Source organism: Manis javanica, chromosome X, assembly GCF_040802235.1.
Source record: "Manis javanica isolate MJ-LG chromosome X, MJ_LKY, whole genome shotgun sequence".
Lineage (NCBI taxonomy): Eukaryota > Metazoa > Chordata > Mammalia > Pholidota > Manidae > Manis > Manis javanica.
In genome coordinates, this window is record NC_133174.1 from 117,413,293 (window position 1) to 117,428,638 (window position 15,346).

Consider the following 15,346-nt stretch of genomic DNA (forward strand, 5'->3'; position numbering starts at 1 on the left):
TGAGATTTCATTGGGTTTGCATATGAACATTCACTGTGTTGGCATTTTTAGAATAGGAAAACAGGTTTATTCTGTAACAGTAAATGTTTTCATGGTGCTGTACCAGTTTAGATAACATATAGCAAGAAACTAACATGTGTTATGTGGAAATCCCCAAAATATCTGAATATTAGCAGCCTCAGATGTATTTAAATTATGAAATACCACATCATGATTATATGGTAATGTATAAAGGAATAAGGGGATTAGTGTTCATATATTAAGCATTTGAGGGGGACTGTTCGTTCATTCTTCCCAATCACATGGCTACTAATTCCCTGAAGCAGTCAATTATCAAACAAAATTCTCATGATAAGAAAGTCATAATGCACAATCTAGAATGCTGGCTTCTAATACATGAACTGTAAGGCATCTGTCACGCGGGAACCTCAAAGTAGTCTCTGAAACCCTTGAAGCATGTGGGTAGGTTGCAAGGATCTTACAACTTCATATAAAAATATTTCAGTTGAAATTCTATGAAGTTTTCTTGAGCATGTGTTGTGTACACCAATCACTGGGAAAGACAGAGAGAGGAAAATCACACGGCACTTGCCCTGGATTGACTATCTAGTAAGAAAGACTGGCAGATATATAACTCTTATTCAAGACAGGCTATGTCAAGTGCAATAACATGGATATGAGTACTGTCTCATGAGAATTAATAGGCATGGGGAAGAAATTGACACTTATCTGGGACAGATTAATCAGGTTAAAACACGTTTTTCCATTTCATAATCTCTGGCTTTGAAGGGACCCTAGAGGTCATTTTGTAGTCCAAGCACCACTTTGTCATGACAGTTTCAATGTGACTCCCCAAACTAGAGTTTTGCAAAGCCTTTTCCAGAGGTTTGTATGAAAGAGTTAAAAATTCATGCCTCACAGATTACATAATGGTAAGACTGTGAACCAGTTGGTGACTTGCCCACCTTGATATGGCTTAAGCCCCCTACCTCCCTCCTCAGGAGTTCATACACCTTCACTGGCTGAGTATGTACTGGCCTTGCCTTCTCTAAAGTGGTGGTTCTCAAAGTTGGGTCTTTACACCAACAGCTTCAGCATCACTTGGGAACTTGTTAGAAATGCAAATTCTCAGGCCCCACTCCAGACCCGTTAATCAGAAATTCCGGGGATGGGGCCCAGCAGTCTGTTTTAACAAGCCCTCCAGGTAATTCTGGTACATGATCAAATTTGAGAACCACTGTTTTACAATACAAGAGAAAACTCTTTCAGAAAGGACTGACAACCGATGATACCACAGTCCCCAAATTAAACTTTGAGATCCTTTATTCATTGCCTGCCGGCAGCAGATAAGAACTCATCCTAAATCCTTTGTCCCAATCACTCGGAGATATTTGCATTCCAATAAAGTCCCCCGCCCCGCACCAAGCAGCAGAGCCTAGAGATGACAGGAGCGCCCTCGAAACACACCTCCTAGAAGCAGGCTTCTGACCCTTGAAGACTCGAACCAAAGGACAGCTCATAGAGGAATTTACAGGGCAGGATTCCAACAACAGTGAGCGGATGATTCACATGGCCTCTCCCTGCCCAGCCCTTCTCAGTGCTATCGCTTGACCAGAGCTGTCAGCTATGAAAAGGATTTCATCTGTTCCTAAGGAGAAACAACCTAACCTGCCCACCTGCTGCTCGATACCCTGCTGGCCAGGCCCTTGATTTTGAAGTTACCCTTCAAAGGTTGCTCAGGCTCATATTAGTAAAAAAAGCAAAGAGTTCTACCTTCCCTAGCCCTGAGCTTCATTTTCCTTAGGAAATATTTTAGTCAGAAATACAGCGCAGTAAATTGCGTTTTCCTTCAGCAATTTGGTTTTCAGCCTTGTTTTTCAAACCAACTTTTGTGCTTGAGGTTTTTGCCTGGGGTGTTGAATGAATATTGGAAATTTGACACCGAAGACAAAAGAGGACAAATAAGGGAAGAGGAGAAAAGAACCAAGAGTTTATTGAAGGCTAAGGATAATTTGACTGTGCCATGAAAATGGCAAATACAGAATTAAATCTTTTGCATCAGAACGGTCTAACAAGCAGCTTGCTAGTTAAATAAAGCTCTTGGTAAAGTGTATTCTGATTTGCATTTCCTAAGAAGCCCTGTTCTTCAGTCCAAGCTCCAAACAGCTAGACAATTCAGCATTTAGTTAAAGGAAGAAGCAATTCCTTTGGGGTTGCGGCTTTAGCACAGTGACAGCAGGTAGACAGCTTGGCAACAGCCTATATTCCCTAGAGAACAGAAAGAGATACTTGGAGAAGTGATCTTCCCCATACCTGTTTTTAAAGTCACATCGGACATGTCCATCTAAGGTCCAGTTATCTTGCTCTAATCCATGATGGCAGAGAGAGGCTCTTGTGTTTCAAGACTCAGGGAAACAGAGTAAACCACCCGTCTGTGGTTCAGAGCAGGAGAGCCCCCAGCAGAGATGGAAGGCAGCGCGGTACCTGCCATTGGGAATGCACGGAACACAAAGGACGTCCACACTGGTCACCTACACCTGCTGGACCCGGGTGCAGGGCCAGCTTCCTGACAGGGCAGACAGGAGCTTCTGTTACCCAGTTTGAAAGATCAGAAGAGTTCCTTCCACGTGTTACTTGATTTTAAAACTTTCAGAGAAAGACAGGTCCTGGAAGAATTAGGACTTACCTTGAAGGTAGTTTTGATGTAGCCACAGTTAAGAGCTCAACATGTTTCCCCAAGACAGGCCCAGGTCAAGCCAAGTATGACTGCCTCCTTTAGATAGTGATTTGAAGAAGCCAGAGACTCTGTGGGAAAGGAAACAGGGAGGCTTCACAATTGGAATGACAGAGAGCACAGAAAGTGGGATTGTGGTACTACCAAAGACAGACCCCCACCATCCGTACCTCACTACCTCAGCAAGGATCTAACCTGGGAAAAAGATGAATTCTACAGGCTGCCTTGGATGTAAGAAGCCTAATCTGAACAGATTATATAAATGGGGGAGAAACTTCATTTTAGTGGCTGTGCAAATCAGGAAAAATAAAGCAGACACAAGGCTACCATCCACAATTATTTTAAAAATTGCATTTAGAAGTTAAGCGTATACACAGTGGCAATTGAGCTGAACAAAGTAGCACAATACACCATACTTGCCCAGAATATATATGAAGGCTCCCTGAGGGCCATCTGGAGCTAGAGTTGCCTGGGGAAGTGAGTAGACTCCAGAGCTTGCTTTTTGAAATGGAGAATCTGCCTGATAAAATATTTTCCCTAGATTTCTGCATGCGGTGCCAATCAAGATTATTGCAAATTTAAAAAGAATGCTTTAATAGTATTCTGAAACTCAGACAACTTACCCTGATGCAGGATGACTGATGTTGGTCAAAGATTATAATAAGTACTAGTAATACAGGAATAAAAGGAGCTAAAAGTTATTCTTGTGAAAAATGGATGACATGGAGTGTGTAAATAATGGAAGCAAATGCAGCAAGATACAGGGAATCTTAGAACATTTAAAGTCTAATACATTACAAAGAGAGTTCAATGCTGATAAATGTAGAATAATAAGTTTTATGGGGCTTTATCATATGCTGTAAGATGGTGTGGATCATAAAATATGAGAAATAAAAAAGGAGGGTAGTTGAAAGACAAGTCCACACATTATTTATGAATGATGAAGAGTGAAATGAATGAGAAGAACAGGTAGACAATGTCTTGAATAATGATGACTTTGATGAGTCGTTATCACACAAGTCTGTGTGCTTCATAAAATATGAGGAATATTAAAGAGCAGAAGAGCCAAAAGACAAGTCTACTCAGAATGAGATACAGAATGAAGGAAGAGAGGAATGCAAGAGAAATGTACGGAATAATGATGACTTTTATGAGACTTTCACTCACCAGCCTGGATCCTTCATAAATATAAGCTGTGTAGAGAATAAAAGAGCAGCGAAGAGAAGAGACAGGTCTGTGTCTGTCATAAAATATGAGCAAATAATGCCAGCTAGGCTTGACAAAATAAAAACAAAAATAATTGAGCCTAGTACAGCTGTGGGGAGCCACAACATCTAGATTAATGTGAATAAATAAAATGAGTGAGTGTAGAATTGTCTTGCCAAAAGGGAACCAGCGACCACCTAGGTAGGCATTATTTGTTATAAAGGCCACCTTGTTGACTGGTAGAGCCCTGCTTGGCAAGTTAGTAATTACCCCCCACCACATCCCCCAAAAAGCCATCAGCACTTAGGGCTCTGGAAGTAATGTTTCACTGATTGTCAGGTGGTTTGGCCTCACTAACACCCAGTCTGTTCTCAGCCCTTTTGGCGCCAATCCCTATACAATTTGCAGGAGATTTTCTCAGCTTGTTTCTATTTAATCTATACGCAGCTTGTCAAATTTTGCTTTGTAAAGTCCTTCAAAAGGTTACTGTATAAAACTAGAGACATCCTTTTATTTCCATTTCTTGTTACATTGGACTTAGAGCCTGGGATCAGATCTGTCAGGATTAGTTCAAAACCCAGAACTCGGTGACTTTCAAATATATGTTTTCTCTACTAGAACAAATGGGATTTCAAAATCTCCCCAAAAGTTACTGGGGGAATCAGACAAGGCAAAGCAAGTGCCAAGATGCAATTTGCATGCCCTTCAGAACTATGATTTACGAAACTCATAAAATGCATAGCTTGTTGGAAAGAAGGAAGCCACTAATCTATGTCACAACTGGGAGTGTTGATCTGAAAGCACAACATACAAAAACACTAACAGCAAGTCATACTAGTTCAGCTTTGTGTAATACTTAATGGCTTATAGTTTATGTTGGGAAAAGGCCTTAAGTAACACAGGAGAAATCCTACTAGCATAACATATCCAGTACCCCTGATTGCAATAAAATTTAGTAGTGAAGTTTATGGGCTATAACACATAAAACAAACTTTGGCCAGTAACCAACTTTTGCTTTTTCAGAGATTTTTTTTTCCCTCCCTTGAATGATATGTGTGGCCATGAGCCTTGACATACATTATCTGGACTTGTTGATTGTGTTCAAAGAACGTATGATACCAGGGTGGAATTATTATGGTTACTTTGGAAAGTCATGCTCGCCCAGATAACCTGGCCCCTTTTAATGCAAGATTGAGCTTCACTGCATACCCTTAATCCCACTTGCTAAAAATAAAATGACATTGAGTATATATGTTAATAAGAAAAAGCTGGCATATGTAAACAAACAAACAAAAAAATGACATTGATGCCCTGGGAAAAAACTATTGCCTTGCCCAAACTTCCTCAACCTTACCAGCTATAAAATGCATGTTCTGGAGCTCAGGGCTGTCAAGACTAGGATTGGACTCTGGAGAAAAAACTGCCCCTACCCCACCCCCCAAATTGACAGACCAGCGAAAAATCTTTGCTTGGAATTTGCCCCCGGGCCCTCTTCTTAACTGCCTGCCAAACTACCGGAATTTGTTAGAACTTGTCAGGTGGGCTAGAGCTGAGAGTATACATATTTTAGTGGGCTACATCCCTGGGAGACAGCCCTGTTTAGGGGCTAGTCTAATGGAATCCCATACTTTGGCAAGGATGAAACTCATTTGTTTAAAGGGAAAATCTCCTGAAATATTTTATTTCAATTAGGCAAGAAGCAGGGTACTATAGTCAGGGACCATGTCTCTTTTGCAGACTTTAACTCTTAAAATTTATCCGACTGAGTCTGCTTTTTTTGTTGGTTTATTTTTCCAGAAAAGTCAATTTGACAATATGTATCAAGAGTCTTGTAAATGTTCACACCTATGTATGCAACTGCACAGAAAATACACTCAACACAATGATATTGCTGATTACCTCTGGGGAGCAGAGCAGGAACTGGGAGGGAGGTGGTCAGCAGTGATGTTAGTCAGATATACAATATGTTTATTTATTAACTAATGTAGTTTTAATTTTAGTAGGAAAAATATCCTTCCACAACTAGGACTGTCTCCCAAGGAAATAATAAGAACTTCAATGCAGAAAAAAAATGGAAACAACTAAATGCCCTAATGTAAGGAATGGATTAAATAAGTTAAGGAACACTATTTTAAGGCTGTATTATTTAATAACAAAATGATATTTTAAGGAACTTCTAAGTACACTGGACAATTAAGATAACACATACCCTTCTCAGAATGTTAGTGGTTACTACCTGGTTGGTGAAATTACTGTTTTCTTTGTTACACTTGACTTCTTTTCCAAAATTTCTCCAACTTGGCTTCAAGAATCTAGTTTCAACATGCTTTTATATTTACCTTTGATCTTGTGTTACAGGCGTGCTTGTGTGATTCGAGGCCAAGTGGTTGCCATAGATGGAACCCCTCTAGTAGGGGTGAATGTTAGTTTCTTGCACCACAGTGATTATGGGTTTACCATCAGCCGCCAAGATGGAAGGTAAGTCAACATTGCTTCTGATCATTGTAGGGACCAAATATTGACTTCTAGCCATGAGTCAAACCAGGGCTTGGCCGATACAGTGTTTGTATCAGCTGTATGTACCACCTTCATTCTAGCTGTATCTAGAAAAGTCCTTGTTGATATTTATTTCCTCTCTTCTAAATCAAACCAAATTTCTCTTCTAACCCTGCACTGCTACTCTCAAGTCCTCTTGAAACCCTGGCCATGTGGAAAGCTTTCTAGCCTCTAATTCCATTTATAAATCCAGTTTCAAAATTCAGTAGATGGTGCAGGTATTAAAGAGGGAGCCACGGAACACTTAGGCTGTTCTTCCATGACAGCCTCAAAATATTTCAGAAATGAAGGTATCCAAAAATGTAATTCATCCAAAAGTTACAGAATCCAACCACATTGACTTTTTTAAAATGTGCCCTCCCTACACTACTTATTTCATTAGTGGCTGCAGTGGATTGACAAGAATGCCAGCCTACCCAATTCCCATATATAACCACAGTGATTTAACCTTCAGCCATAACCACCAGGCTGCTCTCTGAGGGTTTCTCAAGGTCCCGTGAGACCTGGGAAGCAAGGCCCCTAAGTAAAATCTTTTCATCCTGGAAAAGGATTTGCTCACAAAAATATTTTTGTTGCTGTCATTTGGATAGACATTTGTTCAGCATTTTTGAGTCAATAGGCCTGTGTGTCCAACTTAAAGGTACCTATTTGTGACTTGTCAGGAACATTGTAATAATCACCTTGCGGGCTAGTCTCCAGGTGGCTACACTTAAAATGAACTACTCATAGCAAGCTGCTTCAGTACTCACATAAAAGGACCTATTGGCTGAGAGCCTTATCACAGTATGAGGGACTATCCCATTTCAAGAACCTACAGCCAAACCTTATTAGCCCTAACCACCTGAGAATTGTTCATTGTTCAACTTGGGCAATGCTGAACTTACTATTTAACCGTGTGTCAAGAAAATGCTTATAAAAATTAGTTAAAGATGATACTTAACCTACTTAAGAAAACAAACTGTTTTTAGGACTTTAGTGAATCATACAAATTCTTTGTATGTAAATTATATTGCTAATTATTAGCCAGCCATCTATTCATTATAACAAGCTTAGGAAAATGACCCTGGACGCAGGTAGTCTGAATATAAATATAAACACACACCCATATCTTGCTTATATATATATATATATAATATATATATATACCTATACATATACCTATACATATAAGCAATAAAAACTATATTTCCTTTCAAATACTCCATAATTGGAGCTATTAATTCAGATGGACCTTTCTTCCAATTTGATTGAGTGATGGAATTTTGGCAGTTAGCTCATGAGTCACTGGTACACAAAACTGGCCACTCTCTTGCCAGCATGTTAAACTATGTGCTGGATATTGATAAATGAATTATTTCTTTAAACAGGATATGCACTCAGGGACATTTGACTTCTCAGGGAAATCTGATGGGCCCTTAGTGTCTTTAGTTTGTGTACAAAGGTTTCAGTGAATTATTTAGTATTCACAAATGAACCTAAAACAATCTTGATATCTAAAAAGTCTACAAATTGTTTCCAGTTTACAGAAAATATTAGAGATAATTTTTATTGTTATTTTTATGTTTTAAATTTTAATTAAAATGCCAAGACCCTCTTCTGCCCAGGTCACTGTGAAAACTAGGTTTCTGTAGATGACAGAGACAACCAGAGTCCCTTGCAGCAATTACTCTCCCCTCAGGCTCCACAAAGTGTGTAAGTTCACAATATGCACCCCAAACGCCAACCAGACAGTCCCCCTGTCATCTCTTGGACATAAAGTGACAGTGTGATGGGAGCTGACAATTATATGTCTCTGCTTATTGCTACCTTAGATTGAGTAAATACATTTCAAAAGTAGAATATCATAGAGAAACTATACCTGAAGGCCAAGGATTATAGAAAGGCTGAGACTGGCTTTTAGATACCTAGTAGACAGAGTGTGATATGTAGAATGCTCTAAGGGCCCTCTGTCTTCAAATCTCAGTCGCAATAGTCCACCACGCCTGTAGTTCCCACCACTGGTATCACTGCTTTGGGATAAGCTACTGACTCTCTCAAAGTCCCTGTTCACTGCAAATACATTATGTGCGAAGTAGAACTAATGACTCCCATTGCCATGCATTTGCACAAGTTAATTGATGACTTTTCCTAGAGAACCAAGAAGCGTCTAGGTCATGAGACCAAAGTGATATATAACAAACAGAAGGACGGGCGTGGAGGACAGGCCTCCCTCGGAGAAACTTCAGGTTTGCTCTTAGACCTTTCAACTAATTGGATGAGGCCTTCCTACATTATCAAGAGTAATCTCCTTTACTTAAAATCAGCAATTGTAGATATTAACAACATCTACAGAATGCCTCCACTGTCATACCTAGATTAGTGTTTGATTGAAGAACTGGGTACTGCAGCCCAGCCAAGTCATCACATAAAACTAACCTTCACAGGAAGCCTAGGGGACATTCCCAGGAGAACTGAAAAATCAGTATCTGCTTACAGAGACAATCAAAATCTGGCCTGGAGTTCATCTGAACTATAAGAGAAAACATCTATAAATGTAATAGGGCAATGGATCTGATTTGAGAAGAAAGTTAACATTTGTTGAGTCCCTACTATCTGCTTAACCTTTAAGTCTATCTCATTTACTCATTTACAGTAGTAGCTGAGTGATAGGTCACATTAGTCCCATTTTTCTAAGGAGGAAACAGAAGCTCATGGAGGTTAAATAACTTAAATAACTGGCACAAAGACAAAAAGACATGGCAGAGCTGGGATTTCAACCCAGGTATGTGTGAAGGCAAAAATCTCATTCTTTCTACAACACAAGAAGCCTGCCATGCCTGCTGAGTCTTTCTAGAAGTAAAGAATAATTCCCAGGTATATATGTTCTTCTTTGGATAGTTTATTTTGTTTTTGTTTTTCCTTTGTTTTTGTTTTCAAATAAATAAGCACTTCCATTTTAAGGAGTCGAGCTCAGGTTTGGGAGAAGCAACACCTTAAACTTGCCCAAGGACACAGAGTTAAATCAACATAGAATGGGAACGAGAGGAAAGATCTCTTGACAAGTACCATAGGATTTTCTTTTACTGTACTTGCCTTAAACTGCTCCTGTATTATGAATTCAGCTTCTCTGTGTTAAATCATAAGCCGTTTGGGTTTTCTTTTTTTACTTCAAACCTAGATTATTTTCCATAGCTACTGTAGTTCTTCAAATCCTCTTTTTGGAAGCTGCCTTAATATTACAGCTATTTGACTGACAAAGCAACAATAAAAAATACAGTATTACCCATCCCTTGTTACTGTCCATTTATCTTTATCTAGGAGATTTCTGCAACAAGACATGATTGGTAATACTATAATAAATATAATAAATGTCATATGAAGGGAGCAGTGCTATATCCATAATTAAGTCTGATTCCCTACCGGGGCATTTTATCATTGAAAAAGTGTTTTACAAAAGGATCTTTTTTAATGTAGGGAATTGCTTACATCTCTCTCCTGTTGATTCAAGTTGCTTTGAATATTAAGGAGAATCATACTGCCCTTTACCCATTTTTACAATATAATGATAATAATTTATCATTATCTTATTTTTATATCTGTGCTTTTTTGAATGATTTCAAAGTGCATTATCTCAAAGACGTTATTATGCTTAAAGAGAAGTAAGGTAGAACCATCTAGTGCTGAATGAACTGAAATCTGAGTCTGTTATGCTTCCATGCAAGAGTCATGTCAGAGACCACATCAAGTGATGGGCAGATTTAGCTTACAGGAGAGGCAGTCTTGCTAGTCAGAGATATGAAAGGAGTTGTCAGCAGAAATGGACAAGGTCCACTACAGGCTGTCGTATAAAAGGAAACCAAGAGGCATTCTAGAGGGAACCAGAATCCTAAATCTAGAGTTCAAATAGAATCAGGAGTCAGAGGTAACCAGATATGGAGGGTCTGGGCATTATAATGTTCAAGGGGATTTCACAGAACAGTTTTCCTCTGCTGGTATCTTTCTCCAGATGTCACCTCGAAGACACCATCAAATTTCATATACTAATGTCTGTAACCCTAAGCAAGATATTTAACCTTTTGACAGCTTCGTATTCTTGAGTTACATTATAGGAATTTTGAGGATGAATAAACAATGCTCTATATTAAAGATGCTTCTGAATGTTAAATGGTCATCTTTCTGTTATCTCTAGCACAAGGGGGAACCAGTGATGTCAGATCTAGCTTTGTAGAAATATACGCAGTGATTGTGCTTAAGATGGTATTAAAATTGGTTACAAATTCTAGGTGACTATCAACTGGCAATATGGAATTTTTTCTCAGAAGTCTACTAGATAGTGAAAAGAAGTCATCAATGGAATGAATATTTAGCTAGAGGGAACTTTTAAAATAGAGAATACAAATGGAAATAATAGTAGAATCCCAAAAGAAGGAAAGGGCACTAAAATTTTATTTTGTTTGTTCATTTGTTTGAAAGTGTCCTATATTTTTCCTGCTCAGCTTTGACCTCGTAGCCATTGGCGGTATTTCTGTCATCTTAATCTTTGACCGATCACCTTTCCTGTCTGAGAAGAGGACACTCTGGTTGCCTTGGAATCAATTTACTGTGGTGGAGAAAGTAACCATGCAGAGAGTTGTATCAGACCCACCATCCTGCGATATCTCCAACTTCGTCAGTCCAAACCCGATTGTGCTTCCTTCACCACTCACATCATTTGGAGGGTCCTGTCCGGAGAGGGGAACTATTGTTCCTGAGCTGCAGGTGGGTACATTGGCCTTTGAATGCACAAGTCATAGTATCATGGGGTGGTCGACAGCTCATAATGGCTGGATTCCTTTTCCTGGTATTCCTGCCAGCCCTATAATGTTCTGCCCTTCATTTGTCAAGAGAAGCCTTCAAATGTAATCTCTCTGGCACACATTTGTCAGGTGACTACCCAAGGCTACAGGGTGCTATCTATGGTCATGAAAGAAAGCAAGATGAGCTAGCTGTCATAAGAATTAAACCCAAAACCTTGACCAAGAGAACACTGTGCTCTAAAGAACAAAAATAGCTGGCTCAATAGTGGTAACAGTATAGTCAGTGAGGTGGGACCATTTGTGGTTCTAAAATTAAAGCTCCTTATGAAATCTAGTTTTTTGCTATTGTCTAGTTTGTACCCATTGTCATCGTTCTTAGAAGTCATGACAACTCCTCTTGTTTATCTGTGTTGGTGAAGGTAGTTTTCAAGCCTGTGGGTTTTATTTAAAGCTTTGCTTTTGAGTGTTCAAGCTTTAGAGTCAGAGGAAGACATATTTTTGAATCTTAATATTTTAGGATTTCTGAGAATTTTTCTTTACTGAGCATTCAGTGTTTTCATTTCAATATTAAACCATTCAAATGTCCACAGGACAATGCATTCACCACATTATAGAAACATTTAATGATAGTTAAATGCAGAAGCTACCACAATCAAGTCATAAGTCATGCAGATCTAGAATTTGAGAAGTATATTCAAGAAGAGATAAATTGACGTTCCAAGATCAAATTGGCTTTTCCATCTTCCCACCTTTCCCACCAGCTATTAGCAGTGCCCAGAGCATACCATTTATGAAAGGCTCATAAAAAAAATAGTGTTCTACAGAAAAAGGAGTCCAGTGAGGTGCCTCTCCCATCCTGTCCATTGTTTTCCCTTAGAAAGGAAAAAAAAAAGCAAGACAGGATTTAATGAGCACATTTGACTGATACACCAGTCCCTTCACAGATGTCATTAGGAAGTTTGCGTCTCTTTCAACACAAAAGTTTCCAAACTGATCTAAGATTGCATGTTTCCTTAGGGAAATGAAACAGTAAGGTGGTAAGTGTCATGCATCCTTTACTATTGTACTTCTGCCACGAAGGGGCAGTTCTGGTATCAAAAAGCTAATGTAAAGGAAGAAAATACAGGTGAGGAGTAGACAAAAGGGAAGAGAAGAATCACCTGAAATCCTGGACAATAGGAGATTCCACCGTGTGCTAGCAGTGGAAAGGGAAGAGGATAAGGTTCTGAACTAAAAATGAATGAGGAAAAAAATATCTGTAGTACCCATGTCACCTTAGATGTATGGGATAGGCTCTTTCTTCAGCTCTCTTTTAAAAGGTGAAAGTCACGGAGCACAAGATTAGTGTTAGTGGCCACTTTTGCTTGTTTAACTCCATCTGTGCTAATAAATAATAACAATTAGTTAAAGAAGCCAAGTAGCATTTTTATTCTGGGACCAACATTCAGTATAAAATTTGCAGAGGAATTAATGGAATTATTTGCTTCTCAGTCACAGATGCCAATGTGAAAAAACTTATTCTCAGTGATTCGTACATCCAGGCACAGAGAAATATGTAAGCAAAATCTGATTAAAAATTTGACCCTCGAGGTCATTCCAAAGCTCCAAAGAAGATGAGTTTGATGGCATCAGTAAAGATTAATTCTAGGGAAACCACAATCTCTGTCATAAAATATCACTTGCTGGGACTGCTTCCGGAGTCCTTGCTTTTAGAGAGCCTGGCCTGAATAAGGATCACTGCAGTGGTTTTGTGATATATGACTTAACACACCAAACAAGATTTTGTGCATGTTTATATAAGAAGACTGCCTAACGGAGCCCAGAGCACTGAAGTGCTTGACATTCAGCAGTGTGATCTTTTCCAACTCCTCCTGAGCAAGTTTTGGAACAGTGTTGAAAACTGCAGTTGTTCTTTTCCCAGTGTTTCCTGGCAGGGAAAAAAGAAGAGTAGTCCTCAGGGTTGGCTGGACGTCTTGTCCCCATGCAGATTCAGTGCAGAATTTGAAACCTACGATCACACAATGCTACAAAGCTTCTTGCCCTGACATCCGTAGATCCCTTTAAACTCTCTCCTCTCACATGTTTCTAAGACAACAAAGCATGCAGTATTTTTGTCTACCTATAAGCACAGATAAAAGCCAACTTGACTTTTTTTCTTTTAGGTTGTACAGGAGGAGATCCCCATTCCTTCCAGCTTTGTAAGGCTGAGCTACCTGAGCAGCCGCACCCCTGGGTATAAAACCCTGCTCCGGGTCATTCTGACACACTCAGCCACTCCCGTGGGAATGATCAAAGTACACCTCACAGTAGCCATAGAAGGGCGACTCATGCAGAAGTGGTTTCCTGCTGCAGTTAATCTCATCTACACATTTGCTTGGAACAAGACCGACATCTATGGACAGAAGGTTTGGGGCCTGGCGGAGGCTTTGGGTATGTTGAACTAATACTACATAAATAGCAGCATTATGTTCAGAAAACAGAAAGTACTATTTGCATATTAAATTGGACTTGGCCTATTGGTGGGTTTTCTTCTACTTAAAGGATCTAAGGCTTTTTTTCATTTACACACTCCCTCTGAGACTGTTAAAAGTCCCCTTTGGACACAGTTTTCTTTCAAAATGATTTTAGTTCCCATTTCATGATGGCTGCATACCAGTACAATCACACACTCTCTGACTTGTAACTGTCTCCAGAGCTGAATATTGCCTTCTAACTGTGACCTTTGGCATGGTGTTCTTTAGGCCATGTTTTGGGGTTTGACATTTGGATTGTCATTTCCACTTAGAAACTACAAAATTTTAGCTTATAGGCATCTCTTTTATGTCTAAGTGGATGAGACTCCATTAACTTGTGACTTTGGTAAGTTAAATTTAAAAAATCATCCCTCCTTCCTAGTCTTTTTGATTTTCTGTTATTGCAAGACTTTAAAACCTAGAATCTTATAGATGGCAGGGACCTTCAGAGGTCCTTTGGGCCTATGGTTTTCAGATATTTAAGTCTCTCAGACAGGTGACATTTTTAAAAAATGAGACTGACACAGATCTGCCAATTTTTTGTTTTGCCAAGTAAGAATATTTCTAAAAGAAAAAACCCCACTACAGTCTACTTGCCATAATTTCATAAGGCGGGGCAGGAGAGGATACCTTAACACTAAAAAAGGAGCAGTCTGTCTGAAGGAAATGACAGTAAGTAGTCTAATACTGATGCTCAGACAGACACCAATGCCTTTATTTCTCTCACTCTATAGAAGACAGTGAAAACTTCCTAAGGGACCTGATACAAGTCTATGGAACCACAGTTGGGAGCCATTAATTCTTGTGCCCTCAGGCAGTATCTCATGGAAACCACCCATGGGCAGATGAGAAGACTATTTTTAAAGTTCTCCAGAAGAGATGTTTTCATATCCTCCCTTGGAAGTGTCTATCATGGCACAACTCCCATATAACTGACCTACATTTTTTAGACTACAATGTGTCAACTTCCTCTCTTTCTTTCCAGAGGAAAAAATATATAGGAAAAACAAAAAGACTGATGACTCTTCTTTGCCCCAGAGACCCTCATATGTTTAAATAACCCATCTCTGTTGGACTTTATTAGAATACAAGAAACAGAGAGTGGTTCAGTTTTCCTCAGTGAGCAGGGAGTTACTGTAAAGACATGGGCGTGTGAGGAAGAGCAAGAAAAAGCAGCAGTGGCCTCACGGGCAGGCCTCCCCAAGCTGCAGGCTTGCTTGGGATATACTATAGTTCTAGAAAGCCAGCATCTGCTCTGTCAACGTGGCAGCAGCACCAGTCAGCCCCTCACAGCAAGCTGCACTGCTTTCCACAGTGATGACTTGGCTGCACTGCTGACTGAGCTCATCAGTTCTCCTGCCATACTAACTGCCCTCCTTTTCTCACCGTTCTTCAAAGCCCATGGTCTGGTGACTTGCTCTCTATCTTGCATTCATAGTCCATCTAGAGGGAATATCAGGTTGTGCCAGCCACATAGTGGAGAGCACCCCTGTAAGGCAAAGCCGTGCCCTTAGGATAACTACCACCCAGGTTGCTGGCCAGTCTCTGGAGTCCTGCTCAAT

The 15,346-nt window shown here is 39.7% G+C and overlaps 1 protein-coding gene across 3 annotated transcripts in view; it reads left to right on the forward strand.

The window, feature by feature from the left end:
- The window catches only part of TENM1 (teneurin transmembrane protein 1), a 751,017-nt gene that overhangs the window by 608,872 nt on the left and 126,799 nt on the right, over positions 1-15,346 (forward strand). For all 3 annotated transcript variants that reach the window (XM_037015442.2, XM_037015435.2, XM_037015446.2), the window contains exons 18-20: positions 6,299-6,418; positions 10,972-11,233; positions 13,434-13,701. In XM_037015442.2, coding sequence (XP_036871337.1) covers positions 6,299-6,418; positions 10,972-11,233; positions 13,434-13,701 — 650 coding nt within the window. The remainder of the gene's footprint in view (positions 1-6,298; positions 6,419-10,971; positions 11,234-13,433; positions 13,702-15,346) is intronic.